Source organism: Notolabrus celidotus, chromosome 15 (genome assembly GCF_009762535.1).
Source record: "Notolabrus celidotus isolate fNotCel1 chromosome 15, fNotCel1.pri, whole genome shotgun sequence".
In the NCBI taxonomy this organism is placed as follows: Eukaryota; Metazoa; Chordata; class Actinopteri; order Labriformes; family Labridae; genus Notolabrus; species Notolabrus celidotus.
In genome coordinates, this window is record NC_048286.1 from 14,714,662 (window position 1) to 14,736,157 (window position 21,496).

General features: G+C 40.0%; 1 protein-coding gene across 1 annotated transcript; it reads left to right on the forward strand.

Moving 5' to 3' along the window:
* Positions 1-1,425: 1,425 nt before the first annotated feature.
* On the forward strand, positions 1,426-21,382 carry klhl14 (kelch-like family member 14). The gene is given in 12 exon segments (XM_034702372.1): positions 1,426-1,461; positions 3,466-3,598; positions 3,600-3,645; positions 3,648-3,705; positions 8,640-9,540; positions 11,587-11,708; positions 16,258-16,347; positions 17,148-17,226; positions 17,387-17,577; positions 18,910-19,068; positions 19,800-19,957; positions 21,227-21,382. Coding segments are annotated over 11 exon segments (1,989 nt in total). The 5' UTR covers positions 1,426-1,461; positions 3,466-3,554; the 3' UTR covers positions 21,368-21,382.
* Positions 21,383-21,496: the final 114 nt, after the last annotated feature.

Here is a 21,496-nt window from a genome sequence, read left to right on the forward strand (position 1 = left end):
CCTGAGGAAACGGTGTTTTCAATTTGGAATCTTAACTGAATCACATTTTGTACTTGTAGAAAATTGATTTCTGTGTCATCACGTTTCAAAAATGTCAAACTAATGGTATACACTAATGCCTGTTCCATATAGACTTTACTCAGAAACCCTTCAGTTAACTTTTAAACAGTACTGCGGTACATTTTAGCAGACTTATCACTTACTTAAATATGCATCAAATAAGATACACAACCAAATGATAATGCAAATTACATTTTTTTAAATGTCCAAATAGGGACATGTTTTTTTCTTGTGATTCAGAGAGAAATGCTTATAGACTGCTCATTTAAAACATAGTGCTCTGTATTTATTTCTATGTGGTTGATGGAGATGCAGTTGTTTGGCAATAGACTGGATGCCTCTCCTGCTTCTGGGGACAGAAGGGGGCAGTGTGAACACAACTACCTACATAATAGTCCACTCTAGTATCTTTAACTTGACTATTGCATGTCAACTGAAATGAAGGACTATTAACATTTAGCCAGGGTGAATGTTATAAGCACTTATAGTTTCCAAAATTAACGAAGTATTCAAACTTTTATTGTCTCTTTATGCATGAAAAAGTGCGTTTTCAAACTTTTGATAAAGCTTTTCTTTGGTGCCTTTGAACTTTAATAAACAATATCATAATTTACAGTCAAAAACATGCAAGCAAAATGGCACCATCACGGCACCTTTACTTGACTACTCACAAAGCCATAATGCCACATAATCTTTGAAAGCACTTTAGAGAGAAAAATGTGTAGTCCATCTTATATTCTTTACTGACTTCAAGACAATATTTCAAGTGAAGGTGCCTCCCCAGTGCATTTATCTGCTCTCTTTGCATCTAATCAATCCCCTAAATAAATGAGAATGAGCCAGGACTCGATGTCATCACATTTATCTGCAGGTGTGCCTCTGTGCACACACCTAGATGCTGCTGCTTTAAAGAGGGTGCACTGTGAAAGTGCTAATGGGGCTACTTGACAGCTGAGATGTATTTTCTGGGATGTTGGATGTTTATTTCAGTATGATGAGGATAAAATATACAGCACCAGCCTCAATCCAGTGTTGTATTTTGTGATACATCTAAGCTGCTTTTGAAGATTTTTTTGTGTAGTTTTGTAAAAAGGCAGATTTTTCCAGAGACATGTTTGGAAAATCTGATTTACAGGCAGCATGATTCACAATTTCCGCCTGGCGCCACCATGCAGACGATGGGCCCGTTTCATTTGGATTCACTTCAGCGGTTACTTCTGATCGCTGACGTGAAGCCAAGTGAATCAGAGCAATGTTCTGTCTTCTCGAAGCTAACAAAAACTCTGTTTTGAGATATTTTTAAAAACCAGGAAAATGGAGGTGTCCACTCAAGCCGTCCTGTCTTTGTTCTGAAGCAAGTGGAGAGTTGAGCCATGGAGCTGATGAAGTCAAAGAAAGAATGTGAGTGGAGAGAGGTGCTACTGTGTCTAAAATATCAATGAGGGAGATGCTGCCAAGTTTTGGAGCACACAGGAGGAAACAGGTCCTCTGTTAACAAAGAGTAGACCCGGCAGCTCTGCACTGCTTCATATTGTGACTATTATCTTTAACCTCATAGAGAAAATTTCATTTTACTTCAACTTAAAAACTTCATTCAGTGTCTTTTCTTCATTCCCCTCAGTATTAATACACCACAGTAGGCTATTAGGGAGTGTGTTCCTTTAAAGTTTAAGCGACCACAGCATCTGTCATTCAGTCATACCATACAGCTTAACAATACACTGGAACGCCGTGTGTTTGCCCAGGTGAGTCTTTAGTGTGGAACTCTGCAGAAAACATGCCAAACAAACTCATCAGTATAACAATACGTGTTCCTTGTGTTTCCACACTCATTTGATTTCAAAGATATTTATCTTAACAGGATAATAATTTGTGAAAGTCTCTGACATTTGTGGCTAGCTAGCATGATAATAAATCCATGGCTTGGAACATTTTTTAGTTAATTAGAGTCAATCAATCCAAACTTTGCTCACTTACCGGTGTGAAACCGGAGTATAATGAGCAGAAATCAGCATGGTGATTGGAAAACACAAATTACAGCTGTTAAAGAGAAACTCATCCACTTTTCTTCTGTTGATGCCAGTGCCTGCTGCGAGGATTTAAAATTAGCATGGCATTCCTTTAATGGATGTTGGGGGAATGTGCTCCTCTATAATTAAAAAACCTGTTAATATCCTTGCAGGCTAAAATAAGAGGGGGTTAGTATGATTACATGACAACTCTTCAAATGGACATATTGGCTAGTTTACTGTCACCTCAAAAATAAGTACCCCTTTTTTAATTTCAGTTTAACATGAGATCGCTGTATTTGTCCCTTTTCCCTAAACATGCATACACCTTATTTACCTGATGGTGCTTAAATAAATGATATGCTATTTAGATGATATATTAACAATGTTATTTTCCTGTTTATGTGTATTATGAGAAAATGAAGAAACGGTACATAATGGTGTGTGACCACATGAGCGAGGTGGTCAGCACTGCTGCTCCACTAAGATTATGTGGCTTATTAATGAACTTCTATGATATATACACAGACTGTCTCTGCTGCTAAAGGCTCTGTGTATCTCTATAGTCAGGGCTACATTCATATTAGTCTTGACATATTCCATGCACCTTACATTCATGGAGTAATGATGTGAGTAATAACCTAGAGATGTTAACAGCACCCTACAATAAGACCTTTATCTGTGCTTTGATATGACCCGGCTGCTTGTGGCCACAATGTATATGACCTCACTGCTCAATGTAATTTCCCCTAAAGAGCTCTTGGAAAGGAAGAGCTTATGTTGTTGAGCTCATGTCGTCGGGGCTGCTAACAGCAGCTTGCCATTGTATTAATTATTGTCAGGGAATCCAAGGGGTGTAGATAATACAGAATGCACTGGTTGGTCCCATTTGTTTCACTTGTCAGTGGAGTGAATAATTGGGAGTGCTGACCATATTAGACACAGAGAATTTCTAAAACATACGACTGAAACAGTTGCAACACAAAAGTATGGCTGGCAAATTAAAAAGCTTAATGTCTGACAGTTTCAAATCAGTATGGAATAATTTGTTGGCTTTCCTTTGCCAAAGTAATTCACTGAAGTTTAACCCTGAGAAGAGGGATTTTAATTCATACTGAAACATACACTTAATGGTGTATACTAAATAAAGAAATGTGTGATTATTGTGTTTTGTATTTTATTTAGTAAAGATCTTTTATTCAACATTATTTCCTTCTGTTTATCATAAAACTTTGAAGTTGCCTCTGGTTCTCAGATAAGTGTCAGATATTTTGCACCCAAACTTCCTTCTCTAAAGGCTTGAGAACATTGATACAGTTTTAGTAGAAGGGGTTTGCTAATACAATGGGGCTCATCTTGCAATTCTCCCAAGGAATAACTATCAGTCCTGCTACAGCAGCTTCAGCGTCCCTAGGTGACCGCGCCACTGAGCCCGTGCTCGCTCCATCGCACCCCACTCCACGCCTGCTGCCACCCTGAAGGTAGATGCATCACGCTGGGGAGACTGCGCAACAGCAGCCCCCTCTCCCTCCATCCCCCAAACCTCCTCCCCGGCACCGTGGCCTCTTGCGGCCCCTATACACATCTCCGGGTATCCACTATAGCCCTGGTCCCTTCTGCCCAGACTCTCCCTCAGGTGAGTCTCCACACCACCTTCATGTCTCCTCCCACCTGGACTGCACAACTGGCATCCTTTTGTCATTTGAGAAATGCCACACACACGCACACGTACTGTACACACACTCACACTCACACACGCTCCTGTGCTCACTCTAAAGGGGACACCGCCTGTTCCTTTCTGCTCACCTCCCGGCTGCCGGCTGGCTCTGTGAGCCGTGTCTGTGGTGACTATGCCATGTGTGGGGATCTAGGGGTTTAAAACAGCAGGCCTCCCATACTCCCTGAATGGCAAATATAAGAGCCTCCAATTTATTATCTAGTGGAGATTTTATGAATCATCTCTAACTAACTTTCACCTGGGATGACCAGCTTGTGCTAATCAGTTCCTGAGTCAAAATCTAGATGATATCAATAAATATTTATCAAGTAAACGTGATTGCATTTGTTCACATTATAAAATTGAATTACAATAACCAGAGCTGCCATCATTATCTTTAACCAAACCTTTTCCTAAAATGTGTCTATTCATTAGTCTTAAATTGTAGGGAGCTCACAAACTAGTTTAACCATTGCTATTAACAGTTAAAGTTGCAGTTTGCCGGGACTCAAACAGAGGCTCCCAATCAAACTTGCTCAATATACTGTACAGACACTTTCCAGTTAAATCACATTTCATCAAACTGTGAACTATCCTTAGATCATATAAAACACAGGAAGAAAACAAAGGAACCCTGCCTGGGTTTAGACATATAGTGAAATGGATTAGGAGGGTCTTTATTTCAATATAAGCTGTGTAATTAAGTATTCATTGTAACCTACTCTTAGCTTTAATCTGTTCCTCCCTAATTCTGCAGCTTTTCATGTGTCAACCTTTTACTAATCTTTATCAGACAAAAACCTCTAAACTATAACAGTTTCAATAAAACATAAATTACAACTTTCACTTTATAGGTTGCCATACCACAGCACACTTAGTTAACAAAATATTTTACAAACAAGATGATATCACCCTCTCCATGATATTAATATGATATGTTCTCTGATCTGTAAACAGCTGGTTATCTTGCTTTTCCACGATAAGAGAAAGTGCTGAGGATTTACGCTTGGTGAGCACATTTGGGCTGAATCTTTCACACGTCACAAATTGCAGATGGGAAGCAGTGATCTTGAACAGCCGATCACATTTCCGTGACCATCTGACACCTTCCATTTAGGAAAATAATACTTTCTATCTTAGCATACCCCTCTGCAGCAGCCAGTAAAAGGAATTATGCCTGGTAGACTTTTGCTATTCACAAGTTTGGAGCCTCTCATTTTGTTTTGTTCCATTGCACTGATTAGATTAAATGCTCACTCTTTAATCAGTCATTTAAGGGCACATAAATGTCTGCAGTTTGCTATGTTTAGATTTATTTGATGTGCTTAACATGAGAAATCATGCTATAAGGTTAGCATTAAACATGTAGAATGGGAAAAATGGGGAGTTTTTATTCCATATAGCTGTATTAAAAAGACAGTCAGTGGCTGGGATCATTGTGCACATTTTTAAGCACCTTTCTCTTTATAAACTGATGACTGAACTATTTAAATCTCATTTAACTGTTGTTATTTACTCTGATATGCTCAATAATATTAAGGACACAAACAGTTTTAACTCATAGAGGTAGATATGGTATCTGAGTAATATGACAGATAAATATGAGTTGAGTTAACTGGTACAGAGAGTTGTAAATCACTGTGGTGTGATTCTTTGTCTCAAAGGGTTTAATTAGTCTAGAAATTCTTCTCTTATCTGATGACCCCCCCCCCCCCCCCCCTTCCACCCTTCCTCCCTCCCTCAGCACACTGCAACAACTTACAACCATAAATGCCCTGCAATCTGAAGACCAGTGGCCTCAGGAGACTGAGTTGCTACAAAGAGCTGAAAGAGTTGGAAATGGTCATTTTATTGCGTTAGAATAGCACGCTCGAGACTTGGGTAATGTAGTGCTAACTGAGCGCTAGTCCAGATAACAGTATGCAACTCTGAGGTGAAATACAGTGGATTAGTCTAATGCTGTGCAGTGTCAAGTGATTTTGAAAGTGAGGCAACACAAGACGAGTAGTAAACAACAACACAAGCTTTCTTAATTATTACAAACCACCAAGTTATAGTTTGCTGGCAGTTATTATTTAGCATAAACTCTAATCAGTCATCTCACAGAGTTCATGAGAGAATTTGCACAGTTTAACTTGAAGTATGGGATATACAGGCTGCGTGCTTGTCAAACACTCAAACATCAAACTATGTTCTGGTTCCAGCTATTATAAATGCTACCTATATGTGGCCTGTTATTGCTTGACGGTAGCATGGTGCTGCTCTATTTCATAGTACATGAACAAACCCATTTATCCCTATCTGTCATTTCATAACTTGTGAAGTATCTGTCACTTCTGGTCCCAGGGGACTCCTATATGTAAGTTGTTTTTTTTTACTCTAATTGAGCTCTTTATTTAATTGACAGTTTGTTCTGTCCTAATAAGTCATTTATATTAGCTTTGATTGGATTATGAAGAATGTTGTTTTACTTTATTTTTAACCTGCAACATTTCTGTGTCAACCTGCTAATGATTAGGATTACATTACCTCATTACACACGTACAGGGTCATAGGAAGGATGCACTCCTAATTAAGATAATAAGATTAGATAGCTTAGTTTACAAGTTTTTAAATGTAAGTGTACGACATCCACACCTCTAGGATCAGGCAGGAGCTAAGGGAGTTTTTGCAGTGTGGCTGGAGATTCTTGTTTGCTATGGCAGTAAGTACAAGCCAACCAGGAGTCTCATTGGCATTTTGTGATGCAACAGCCACCTTGTTTTAATGGATAAAGGCCAGTCTTGTTGGCTCTGAGGGTCTGTAGAGGTGAAAGTGTGTATGGAATCTGAATATCCAACCTGGACTTGGACGCACAACACACTATGTGCACTGATGGATGTTGTATTAGGTTTCAACCCTTTGTGTTTACAGGCCTGCAGCTGGACCCCAGGTTGTGATACAGTGCACTCCTAAGATAATAGTACATGAAAACACTGCATGTTGTGTTAGACTTTATTTTCCTGCTTGTTCTTTCACAACTTTACATCACTTTTGTGCTTGTGTTGTGTTTCACTGTGTATCAGGGAAGATGCTTTTGTTACATATGATTTGTTAATGCTTTAATTCAACATAATGAACAGTGTAGGGATACTATAGTGCATATTATATTAGTGATACAGATGCAAAACTTGTGTGTGTTGTGTAAAGCACCTTCTTTTGAAGGACTAGCAGGAGCAGAATGAGATGAGGGGTTATTTTGGCGATGGAGATTAAGGCAGGGGCTTTTTGTCATTTGTGCGAGACAAGCCATTCATCCATCCAGTTCACAGCCAAAAAAAGGCTGGTCCCAGAAATTAGCAGTTTCAGCTCAGCAGCAAAGTCGTCGGGCTGTGAAGGCAGAGAGAAATTGACTAATTAGCAATGCGCACTAAAACTTGACGGTTCTCTCTATAACAGCGAGGGAAAGACTCGGTTTTTCTCCCCCTTTCTCTTTTCTTTCTTCCATAGATGTTTGAAATCGCAGTCATTTACGCTCGACAGTTTTTACAATAGCCTTGAGCCATAATTTTGCGAGTCTCTCCAGCATCCATACCCCTGCATGGTCTCTCTCCACCGGCCATGCACGACCGTTTCTCTCCCCAACCGTGGATTTCCTATTACTCTCGTTACGACTCACTGAGCCCCAGGCCCAAGGATAATGATGTGTTGTTTCTTGGTAGCATAATTTGTCACACGTATATTTCTTCTTCTTCTTCTCTTGCAGAAAGCACAGCTCCCTCTCACACACTCACACACTTCTTGTTAATTCAGAAGAACAAATGATCAACGTCAACAAATAACCTGAAATAGTGACTTTCTGAGTTGGAATCAATGGTTATTCTGAGACTCCACCGACCATAGACTTTAAAGGAAAAGGACATTTCTTTAAAAAAGGAAGAACAAAGGAATATCCAAGTGAGATTATTGGGAACCTGAAGCTTTACTTTTCTTTTTTTGTCACGAGCTGAAGTCAGGTAAGTTTGGCTCCTTCTCAGGCGAGCTGCTCACATCATTTAGTTGTGACAGGCGCTTTTAGTGTATCTGGCGACAACCTTACTGCACGCTTCTGTCAAGTTCTCACTCGTAGAAATAGCTTTTGTACTGCTTAAGAAAACAATAGATATGCATATTACGTTTAACTTTACCGAAAGCTGCATTTCAGTTCTCATATTTCGATACTCACGTCCGCTTAACTCAGGGAGGCTAAAAAGCGAAAGGTATCCGTAGTGCTGCTGACGGCTCGGAGACAAACTAATTGCTTTTGTATGACTCCGTAAATCTGAGCGATGTGTAATGTCCTCGTTGTGGGGGAGTGCAGTACGATAGGAGAAAGGGAGAAGTGCTGTCTGAATGCTGCATGTTCTCCGTCCACCGTAGCGGTTGTTTTCTTTTTCCTCATCCGACAACTTCAGCCGCGCTGCCGGGCAAAGAGGGGGGGAGAGAAGCGCTGCAGCATCTCCGTATCCGCTTTTTTTTGTTTTGACAGCGCCCTTCAAAACCCTCAGCCTCCATTTATATCATCATCTCTCTCTCGAGTTAAGAATGAATAAGAGTGGCACGCTGTGGGAACTACTGCGTTTTTGTTTGTTGCTTTACGACCAGAGCTCAAAGTTGAAAGCGACAGAAGCCGTGCTGGATGTAGATAGTCGCCGGCAGGCATGGCATGATGGTTATTCCCCGCTGGACGGACGGGGAGATCAGTTCAATAACTTACTCGCGAAATCGTTATCTGTTGTAATAGCTTGACTGAAAGCAGCCATAGGCTCTGTGTATTGTGCAAATACAGTAAACGACCTGAGGTAAATGGCTTGCATGGTTTATTTGTTGCCTAGGTGGCGTTCACTGTCAGGAAGTCATGTCCAGATCGGGTGATAGAACATCCACCTTTGACCCAACACACAGTGACACCCTGCTGCACGGGCTCAACCTCTTATGGAGAAAACAGCTGTTCTGTGATGTGACTCTCACTGCCCAGGGACAGCAGTTCCACTGCCACAAAGCTGTGCTGGCATCCTGCTCCCAGTATTTCAGATCTCTCTTCTCATCCCATAATGTCATCAACAATGAGGGGAGCAAAGGGGACCAGGGCAGCAGTGGGACCCCCTCATCCTCTCCTGATGACAAGCTGGTAACCCCCAACGCCAGGCCCATTAATAACCTAGTCCTCCAGGGCTGTTCTTCCATTGGACTAAGATTAGTGCTGGAGTACCTGTACACTGCCAATGTGACTCTATCCCTGGACACAGTGGAAGAGGTGCTGTCAGTCAGCAAGATCCTTAACATCCCCCAGATCACCAAGCTCAGCGTGCAGTTCCTCAATGACCAGATCTCTGTTCAGAACTACAAGCAGATCTGCAAGATTGCTGCGCTCCATGGACTGGATGAGACCAAGAAGTTGGCCAACAAGTACCTGGTGGAGGATGTGCTGCTGCTGAACTTTGAGGAGATGTGTGCCATGCTGGATGCTCTTCCACCTCCAGTGGAGTCAGAGCTGGCTCTGTTCCAGATGTCAGTCCTGTGGCTGGAGCATGACCGGGAGACTCGCATGCACTATGCCCCGGACCTTATGAAGAGGCTGCGCTTCGCCCTCATACCTGCTCCCGAGCTGGTGGAGAGGGTGCAGTCTGTTGACTTCATGAGGAGTGACCCCGTGTGCCAGAAACTACTCCTGGATGCCATGAACTACCACCTCATGCCCTTCAGGCAGCACTGCAGGCAGTCTGTGGCCAGCAGGTGAGGATGACACAGACAAACACTCACTGATACAGAAAGAGAAACAAACAGACATGAGCAATGCACACACAAACATACACACACACACACACACACACACACACACACACACACACACACACACACACACACACACACGCACAGTAATGAGCTGTTAGAGAGTGGATGGAGGGCGATTAAATGCCTCCCACTTGTTAAATTTAAACAAATTGCAGATTCAAGTATCGGCCACTCACTCAAGTATACTGGTCCCACCGCCTTCATAGTCTAGACCACGTAGGTGGTCAATCAAAGCTGTGAGGTTTTAGGCCCAATTAATGAGGATTTTTAGGGTGTTCCTGTTATAGATTGCCAGCTGCTAAGGGGCTTGATATACTTTTTACTACACTGTATTCGTAACTACAGGATCACCTTATGTTTTATTAGAGAGGAAAAAAAACTTTTTATTCCCTCACACGTCGGTGTAATTGCTCTGTAATCAGTGTCGACAAGATGCAGCAAATTAGATAAAAAGGTTATGCTTTTGATGTGTGGCAACTGGAATGAATATAATTTGAAATGCTGTAATGCATTCGTTACCAGAATTACATGGTACTTACATTACAATCCTGGTTGAAGTTCAAGGATACTTAAGCAATTGAGGTTATGACAATCAAAAATATTAAGGGAACTTAATAAACTTTGCTGTGTATTATATTTGAACGGAAGCAGTATTTATCAGAAGGCACAATTTGGAGATGGTTTAAACAATCATTTTAATTACAGCAAGTTCTGCTCACATAAATAGGCCAAGCTGCATGTGTTACATCCATGTTTGTCCTGATCAGCACTTTAAGGAGCTGGTGAGTAGTCAGGCGTTGTCGGTAAGTTGATTGATTGACGGGGCTTTTGTCAGGTTTTGTTTACAGGGCTGACTGTACAGTCAAGCCTGAAATTTCTTATGAGCAGTGATGGCATCAGTATTCAATTTTGAATCCACTGCATACTTCTTTTAAGAACAGAAATTAGAGCTGTGGCATTGGAAGTCTTTATACCTACATGTCACATTTTTCACAAAAAGATTTTAAAGTGTTTTTTCTTTCTTTCTTGTAACTAGGTCTACATTATCCCAATTACATATCTATTCCCACATACAGACCTAAATGAGCAAAGAATAAGGAATCCTCATAATTAGTTTCACATGCCACTGTTTCTCTCCTCTCTCAATTAATCACCATTATCTATGTCCAGGGGCTCATTTGCATATGAATAACCCCAAAACACTTCACAGTGGGCCAGTAGCAGAGAGAATGTACCGAGACGACGGGGATTTTATCAAGCATATAAAAGTGAAAAAGGAGAAAAGGTGGATGTGGCTGAATATAAAGGCCAGCTACCCTTAATATTTTCAACTGCATATTGTGATTAATTGATTGATTTGTTATAAAATCCATCAGGAGCCAGATATTGGTCATTATTGTACAGTAAATTGTTGGGCCTTTGGGATATGTATCATACACACACAGCAGGATATATCAAAGAGACATCACATGAATCACTGCAGCCAATGACATGGAGACATTGCATAGGCAGGTTTATGTACTCAATTGCGCTTTTGGCCTCCAGCATGGCACCCTGCACGACCCTCATTGCTTCACAGCTAATTGAAAAGATGTCTTTGGAGTACAATAACCATTCAATAACACATCAAAAGCATAAGTACGCAGTATAGTAATTTTTTGATAATCATGATAAACGCAGCCAGATATTGCTTGATGGGTGGTCTTAAATTGAGGAGTGGTGCCCATATACAGAGCTGAAATTTGTTATGCATTTCATTCATGGGTTGTTTCATTCATAGACTGAATATTTGCATAGTAACACATTTAAAAAAGGGCTATTGTTGTTTATAATATCAAAGTAATTATGTAAATTCTAAGGATTAAAGGTGTTAGGGTTCTGATTATGCTCGTTTTTGTCTTTAGATGTTTTATTTCAAGTCTCAATACCTGTTTTGTTCTCTGTTTCCCAACACTTGTCCACACACCCACACTTTTGACATTACAGAATCCGTTCCAATAAGAGAATGCTGTTACTGGTGGGTGGTTTGCCTCCTGGACCTGATCGTCTCCCAAGCAATTTGGTCCAGTACTATGACGACGAGAAAAAGACATGGAAGATCCTCACAAGTGAGTAGCAAAGGCTCTGCTGCATTTTTTTTTTCACCTGAGGCATCTTGTGTTAGTGGCTTTTTATGATGAGACAAAGTTGTTCCTATGGATGACTTTAACACAGGTTAATTTCCACAGAAAATGAGGGGAAGGAGTTCCCTAAATCCTTTAGGTAATAATGTATCACTATCACTTTTAATATAAGTTTTTAATCAGAGCGTGACTTCACAGCACTGTGGAGCTTCATGCCCGGTTTCCCTTGTTTTTGCTGAAATATGCTGGCAGGATGCATGATGAGATTTAGTGGAATCTAATGATCTATTGTGGTAGAGGTAGAACAATAATGAATGCCACTTTTTCCTCAATGGCTTTTAAATGTAGCTTGATTATTCACTTACATTGAACAGTACATGAGGTTGAATTATCCCATGCATGCTAAAGATTACATACTAAAAATCTGCATTTTAATTAGTTTGCTGTGTGTTAAAGAGATGGACAGGGTAGATGTATCCTGTAAGAGATTTGTACTAGTGAACAGTTCACAATGTTAATTAAATGATGTCATATTGAAAGGAAGTCATCATCATTTCTCTTCCTTAAAAAAGAATACCTGATCCTAGACAAAATAATTGAAGGACAGACATCACAGCGCTCACTTCTGTAAAGTGTTCTGAGCTCTCTTTTCTCTCTGTCTTTGCTGACCTTTTGAGGCTCACCACTATATTGTTGCCATATTGAAAGGTCAAACAAGAGCTAATGGGAGACCTTTTTTGTGCTTTGCATCATTATCGTCAGACATATTGAGTTTTTTGTCCTTTTGTTTTGGTTGGAGCCATATCTCAGCTGGTTCTCTTCATCCATACATATTACCCATAGGTTGTTTTTTGTCAGCTTGGTATTGTGAGGTCTCTATTCTTACTTTATGGCACGAGTTTTTAATAAGTCTATTATAGCATCTTTTTATCTGTGGCTTAGGGAGTCTGAAATTCAGCAAAAGTTTTGGACCTTGTTTCCATCTCTGTTCAAATTACAGTATTTCCTGGTGGCCATTTGATATCTCATTTTTTTGGTCATATTTTACAAAAGGAGCCATGCATACACAACAGCCTGAGACTCTGGAGTCTATATTGTCAATTTCTCATTTAGCTCTCACTCCTGGGTATAAACTGCAACAAGCAAAAGGTCAACAGGGATTTCCATCGCTCAAAACTAAAAAGTTAACACTCAAATGGTCCGTGTCCAAGTGGAAGGACAAAACTGCAAAATCATCCCCTTAACACATCAGTGAACATCTGATGTAGCCTCCACACAATGGATGTGGAATGAAGATTATTAACATTCAATCATAACTTTTCAATGAGGCGAAACCTGAGAGGGACAGCCTTTGATTAAGACATTCATCAACACAATTTGGGGAGAATCTGATCCCTCTCTGCCTGTGTCAGATATATCTGCTGCTCGGTGATTCCAGTGTAAAGTTTGCCATCTAGTGTACTCACAGCAGCGTGGACGAACACAAGACAAAGGCAGGCACAGGCTCAGCCACAATGATTCACTATACTCATCCTGTTCTTCAGTAAACCAACCTGATATTACAATCTGCCTGTCGGAAATGGACCTCGTCTACGCAGCAAGGCCTAGAACAAAGGAATCCAGCTCGGTGGGATGCAATTGTAATGGTTGTTAAAGGCACGTCAGAGCTCAGGCAGCAGTGGTGCATTAGCTGTGGAGTCATTCAACCAACCCCGACTGTGCCTCTATGCAGAGGTTTCTGACTCCCTCTAGTGAGCCCTAGAGCTCACTGTAGACTGGAGCGATGGCATCCATCTCACAGAGGACATGCTCATCCTGCTCTCCTATGGCTGTTCACCCCTGGGGTTAGTTGGAGGCTCAGGCAGGAGGAGGTGAATAGGTAGAAGAATTTCACACTTTTTTTGTGATGATAATTTTCTGTCAAGTCTTGCATATTGTAGAAGAAAAAACAGTTGATATGTTTCATCATTTTCATTAGTTTCACTTGGTATAACCTGCAACTTATTCCTCTGTTTACCAGTAACACCTGTTAGGTGAGGATCAGCAAATGTTCCAAAACCTCTCACTCCTCACACTGCAGACTGTGACATACTGTGAAGCAATAATCTCCTCTTCACGTGGGTACAAGATGATTTTTAGTATGAGTACAAGTCAGTCGACATGAAATAAAAAGCCGCCCATCCATGTCCTATATACTGCTGACTGAATGATAATGTAAATAGCATGTAAGGGAATTTGGCAGTCATATGGCACTCGTCTTTGAGGTGCACTGGAGGCAGGCAACCTAATCCCCTCGTTCGAGATAAAGCTGTGTTTAGGGTATGTAGTATTAGTTCCTATCTGAGACTCCCCTCCCATAGAGGACTGGCACATGTCAGCCAGCCAGAGTGAGATAGCAGGGAGAGGCCAATTGGAAAGAAATGAGATTCAAGGCTGTCTAATTTTGCAGCAACTGCGATCCATCAGGCGTTGGGGAGGTGACAGTGGAAATGACTGATGGAGACAGACAGGTGGGCTTTAACATTCCACTGATTTGTGCTCAAAAAGCACCGGGCCTGAGATTTATTGAGTGAACATGATCATGTTCATTATGACTGTCACCTAAGACCATTTCTCTACATCTCAATGGGGTCACTTCAGAAAGAGAAGATGGAGGAGAGGAGGGGAGCACAAAAACATGCACAAAGGGGAAATCCTCCAGAAGGGGCCCCTTTGCAGCTTAACTTGTAATAACATGATTCGTAGTGTAATACAGGAAAGATCATATTTAGTGGATGTACCTAATACATTAATAGAAGAAGAGCTGAAACATTTTAATGCTTTAATGGTAAATGGACTTGTACTTATATAGGGCTCTTTTATTCTTTCTGATATCTTAAAGTGTTTAATCATAACACTCGTCACATTCACCGGTTCACACCACAATCATACACTGATGGCAGAGGCTGCCACTGTAGCGGACCATCAGTATTAACCAATCTCATTCATATGCATTCACACACCCCTGACTATGTCACTGGGAGTACTTTGGGGTTCAGTGCCTTGCCCAAGGATATTTTCGGCGTGTGACTGGGAGAGCTGGGATCAAACCACCAACCTTCCAATGGAGAGACAACCCACTCTGCCACTGAACCACAGCCATCTTTTTTAATCTAAGTAGATAGATGGATGGATAGATGGATGGATAGATGGATGGATAGATGGATGGATAAATAGGTACTATTGTTGTAGCAAACAGTAGCGTGTTTACTCTGCCTTGTATTTTTCATTTGTTCCAGTTTGAGAGTCAACAGGCTTGATTCCCCTCAAGAAATCACTTCCTGTTGATGGATGAATGGAAGGGCAGAAAACAAAAGCAATGAGCAGGAGAAATAAATCCTACAGTACTGGCTCACATTGATGATTGAGAAATAGATCTTTGTCACTGTTACAAGCATGTTCTGTAGAGATGAGTGCATAGTACAATTAAATCAAACTTGACATTAACATGTAGTAAAGCACTCTTTATCAAACAAAAGGACACTCAGCATGGCAGAACAAAATTACTCACCACATTGGAATCGCTGCCATTACAAGTGATGCTTATTAAAACATCCAAATAATACTTTGTGGATGTTTTATAAATGAAAGTTTCATTTTATTGTGACGAGGATTAATTGCCTGGACCAGTGGACCTGAGCAATAGGCAGTTTGGTTAAACCAGGACAAGTTTTTCATAGAGCTTTGTTCATTGAAGGATCAATTTAGTTTTGAAAGTGCAGTTAAGAAGCAGTTCTACACTTTTCAAGCCATTCTGTTTGTTTGAGTATTGTACAATTCATTGAAGGACAAATAGAACAAGTGACTAGGAGAGAGAGTGGAGGGATGACATGCAGGAAGGGGGCACAAATCGCACCTGGGCTGCCCGCTATATGGAAACTCAACCAAACCACCAGGCGAAACCTGCGCCCAGAACATCATTCATATCTGGACGCAGACACAATAATACATGCCAGGACATATAGTAATTTAGTACTTTACAGCTACCATTTGTGCATGTGTATTTAAATGCTCTTTGGGAAAAAACCTAGCTCATATACATAGTTGAGTGTTCTGTGTATGCGTGTTGTACAGAGGGATTTAGGATGTAGTTGATAGCTACACTATTGATAGCAGCTATATTTATTTACAGATTTAAAAAAAGTATTTGGTAGCCTTTTTGTTTTAAAACACAACTGTGGTGTTTGTGATTGGATGGTCTGTAATGCTGAAATAGTCAAAAGTCATAGGATGATGAGAACAATCCATGGGGTTCTTGTTTCTTTAAATGAAGAGCTATTTCTTAGCTTTTTGTTAAAGTTGACTATAGAATGTTTTAAATAAACACTTGCTTGGCTTGTTTCATAATACAAGGTAATGTGTTCTGGGCACTACAGTGACTCTGTGTTTAATCTGTCATTTAACTAAACTATTATTTTAAAATGGAGCACCCACTTTAAATCTACAACTCTGTTTTATTCAAATGTTGAGTGATCAATGTTTGTGTCTCGTCCAGTAATGCCTTACAACAGCGCCCATCACTGCGTGGTGGAGGTGGAGAACTTCCTGATGCTGCTTGGTGGAGAGGACCAGTGGAACCCCAACGGTACAGTAACACATCCACAGTCTGAAAGTCTTTCTTACCAGTGGCAGAAAATTTGTCACGTTTATATAGCTGAAATAGCGCCCTAAGCCAGAGTTGAAGTAAGTTCAAACCCATCATAGATAATGTAACACTTTTAGATAGTTTCAAACACTTATTCCAGAGCCAGATCAGTTCTGAGTGGACAAACAACACTCCATCAACACTTGTCCATAATTGGCCCAGAAAAATAACTGTTATTAACACTGAAACATTTGTGGAAGTGTTAAGAGGGCTTTTTGTAAAATAGTGGCGACACACCGCAGTTGTAAGAAACAAAGGCTGTAAATGACCAAAAATCTGATGCTGTCTTTTTGTTCTTATTCAACCAAGTATTATAATAATACAGTCTCTGCACTCAGTTAAATTGGTCAGGTTTATTTAATAATACAAGTTAATCATTATTGCAGATCATTTCAGATGTTTTGAACATGGTGTCTAATGACACCATGTTACTCTGTTTGAAAACAAGGGTTTAATCAACACACAGTAACTCTCTCAGCAGTTAAGACTAGCAAATATTAAAACTTAAAATCATCATGTGTGGGTTGGGATATCAGATTATCTGTTTACACTACATTTAAACCTGCCCAGTCACAGCAAATAATTTCATTAACACTGTATATTAGAAAAAACTTTGGCAGAGTCCAATTCAAACCAAGCACTGCCACAGTCCGCCTAAACTGTGTCGCATCATGAAGACTCAGCCCACTGAACTAAATCATTTGTGTAATCACTGTTTGTATCTTGATCTTATTTTACAGGAAAGCACAGCACTCACTTTGTCAGCCGCTATGATCCCAGATTCAACAGTTGGATACAACTGCCTCCTATGCAGGAGAGGTAAGGCTGTTTGAGGTGGAACACAGACTTGTTTGTTTATGGTTGTGTAATATGGTGTTAACTGATTTACTATTTATCCTTTCTGCCTTTTACACAAACTGTGCAGACTCTTGTCATTGCTGATTCGATTATGTTATCTGGTTGTCACCTGCTACCTCAGGAGAGCCAGTTTCTTTGCCTGCCGCCTGGAAAAGCACTTGTATGTGATTGGTGGAAGGAACGAGAGCGGTTACCTGTCTAGCGTGGAGTCCTACAACCTGGAGACCAATGAGTGGAACTACCTGTCATCTCTACCGCAGCCTCTGGCTGCACATGCAGGCGCTGTGCACAATGGCAAGATCTACATATCAGGTCAGAAAGAACTTGTTGCACTTATCATCTTGTCTCTTTTTATCAGGAAGTACCCATTTAGCTCTAACAACATTGTGGCATGAAAGTATGGAGCAACACTTATACAACAATCACGTTTCTTATGAGTACATTTTTAGATTCAGAATGGACAGCATTACCCACAATGCAACTTGAATGTAGATAACCTGTCACTACTGAATCTTTTTTAATACTACCTGTAATTACTGCTATTTAATCTAAATTCCATTTTTAACATTGTATATATCTAAATTGTATTTTATCTTTATTTTTATTGTATTTTTATTTTTCTTGTATTTTATTTTATTTTATTTTTATTTTTACTGAATTTCCCCCTCGGGGCATCAATAAAGTAATATCTTATCCTATCTTATCTTATCTTATAATTCAGTAGGAGAATAGGTGTGTGAGGCAGCTGGTGTAGCTTTGAGCAGTTAGCTCTTAGGTATAAATGAGAAGCAGGGTGCAAAAAGGTGATCAAATAAATCATTTTTGAATACATAGTTTTTTCAGATTTGAATAGAATAAAACCAGTTACATATGATGAAAATAAATGTATAGTTATTCTTCTTAATACATGTGTACAGTCAGAAAATAATTCTTACATGCTTCTCTGAAATTTTGGTCTGGGGTTCTAGACCTCAAAAGATGGACAGAAAGACACAAAGGCCTTTTTTCCTATGTACGATATGACTAAATACCTAGTGTACCCTTTAGATGTTTTAATTATACCAGACAAGTTCCTTAGAATATACAAACTCACAGGTTAACGTGATGAAACCCGTCAAAAATGTTTTTGAAACCAACTCATAACAGATTGAATGTAAAGTGGACTGAGTACAACTGCTGCCACAGTATCTTTTGTGTAATTGACATTTAAATCAGATACTCATCACACCAACACAGAATAAAACAAAATCCTCCTCTGCTTAAAGCTGACTTTCACTGAATCATCAGTGAACTTAGTGATGTGCCTATTGTACTGTGCCAGTTAGCACAACCTAAAACTAAAAGACAAGAACAAAGGCACCAGCCTTGAGTAGAACCTGTGCTGAATAGAATTCCTTGGGAAAGGTGCCATTAACGATGACGCACTACGATCTGTTGTTAATAAACATCAGTGATACAAAGAGAGAGCCAACAAGCTTTCGTTATGAGCACAGTCATCTGGACTGTATGAAAAGCAAAATGCATCATATGTTGAGTGATTTGTACTTTTATACATATCTACATGAACAGCCTGCGTGTCTGCCTACAGAAACATGAATTTACAGACAGTTTTAAAAGCCATGCTTCTATGTTAACCTGTTGCAGGAGGAGTGCATAATGGAGAGTATGTGTCCTGGCTCTACTGTTATGACCCCATAATGGACGTGTGGGCGAGAAAACAGGATATGAACACAAAACGTGCCATACATGCCCTTGCTGGAATGAATGATCGCCTGTATGCCATTGGTGGAAACCATTTGAAAGGTAAGTACCTGAGCATTTCAGGGACTGATGAGAAAACAGGTCAGGACTGATACTTGTGCAGTGAATAAGTCTTTCATCAACAAAATAAAGTGCAAGCATATTCATTTTAATCACAAAAAACTTAATTCAATGTATGTTTACTTTATGATGCTGAAGCATTTTACCCCGACCAGCAATTATTGGTCTGATAGAGCTGAAAGGAGGAGCAACAGCAGTGGTGTTAAAGGCTACAGCAACCAGAGGAATGGGGAAGTCTATGCCAGAAAAAAGAAAACCTAATATGTCCAAGAAAAGTCAGTATTAATCCAGATTTTTTTATGTGTCCAAAGGAAGGACTAAGAGGTCAAAAAACAAAAGTGATTCACAGGAAGAACAAACATTGATTTCACTAATCACTGCCAGTGGGGTGAGACAAAAGTTCCACCGTTTGGCACCTGATCTTCTCAGCAAATCTGCTCCATCAGGATTGTGTGGGCGCATTATGGTCAGATTTTATTTATAGTATCCTGGAAACATTTATAACCGCACAACTGTCATCAGATTTTCATTCAGGAGTCCTGCCCACTTAAAAACAAGTCAGAGGAGCACAGAGCATCAACAAACAGAAATAACTAAACATGTTCAGATGTAGTGAAACTCAAACATTAATATTTCCCTTTAATCACAGGTCTTATTAACATCATTTCATATACTGAAGCTCTGTTTTTATTTAAACTTATCTTCTTTCAAAGGTTTCTCTCATCTAGACGTGATGTTGGTTGAGTGCTATGATCCAAAAGCTGACCAGTGGAACATCCTGCAGACGCCTATCCTGGAGGGTCGCAGCGGCCCAGGCTGTGCCGTTTTGGATGACAGCATCTTCCTCGTGGGGGGCTACAGCTGGAGCATGGTATGGTTTTAATATGTCAGATTATGTAAGAGTAAATGATAAAACTAAGACAATTCTTGATGGCCTTGTTTTGGATGTACACAAAAATAATCAGCAATTAGTTTGTCAAAAAGTGCTCCAATTTCTCTACCGTGTCTTTGTCGTGAGTCAGATCATTATATTCTCATTTTCTAAAAAGATGATCTGGTTGAGTAGAGAAGGTAATTGTTTTATTTTCATATAAACTGATAAACCGATTTCATATGAAATGAACTGTGTGTAGGTGTGCATAGTTTAACTTTTTCAATATTTTTATAACTTAGTTGAAGTAATTATTGTGTTAGTAGTGGTGTCTTTTCCTTATTCTACCAAGCTGTTTATTATTTGTTAAGATAATTTGTTCATTTATTAGAATTCAGTAAGGAATAAGGCTTTTAAAGGCCTTATCATATCAGATGTGGCTTTTTAATACGTTTTTAACATTTAAAAATTCTGTTTTAAGAAAAACCTTATCTCTGTCCAAACAACAAATTCCTGTCTGTGCTTGTTGCTGCAATACTACAGCATACATCATAATCTTATATTTAATACCACTATCCAAACCATTACATTCGCTCTTACTCCAATGAAGCCCAGAGCAAGTTTTTGCTGAGCAGACATATGTAGATCATAGATTTTTTAGATTACTCTCATGACATCTACTAGTCAGTTAGAGTGGCCTTAGTATCAGCGTAGAATCAAACAATCACTGATCAACAATATGATCCTGAGTGCCAATGAACACGGGGATATGGGCTCATTGTTGTCAGTAAATGTCACTCAGACAAGAAAAAAAATTTGTTTTGGACTTATTTTGGCTGCAGATTTATACACAATTGGCACACTATGGAGTTTTTCTGGCAACAGGATACAGGTATGTGTGGGACTGACTCAAAATAAATTGCAGTTCATGGTAATAAGGCAACGTGTCATCCAGTGTGGCATCCTGGCTCTTTGCTGTGTTTTTTGGATAATGGTGGAGCTCTGTTGCACAGAGGAATAAGCTGTACCGGCTTTGCTACACAGATGATTCTTTTTAGTGAATCATCGTATTACTGGTTGGATGTTAAATGGAATTCTCAGACAATTACACTATATATACGTATATTAAGAAAGTCACCAAACCTACTCCTGAAACTTCTATTTTTGACTATGTCCATGTCTATAAAGCAGAGGTGTTCCATTCCACAGTTATAAATCTAATAACACAGAGGAATAAAAGAGACTGACTTGATTTTCTGTTTTCCTCAGGGGGCCTATAAGTCTTCTACCATCTGCTACAGCCCTGAGAAAGGAACATGGACAGAGTTGGAGGGTGAGGTGGCAGAGCCTTTGGCAGGCCCCGCCTGTTCCACTGTCATACTGCCTGCCTGTCTCCCTTTTAACAAATGACAACTAATCCTACCGAAGTGCGGTGATGAGGGCATGGAGAAGCACACTAACTGGGAGGAGGACCATCAATAAGCAAAACAGCTGTCAACAATTTTGTGACAAACCTGCCTGTCAGACGACGGGGATGTG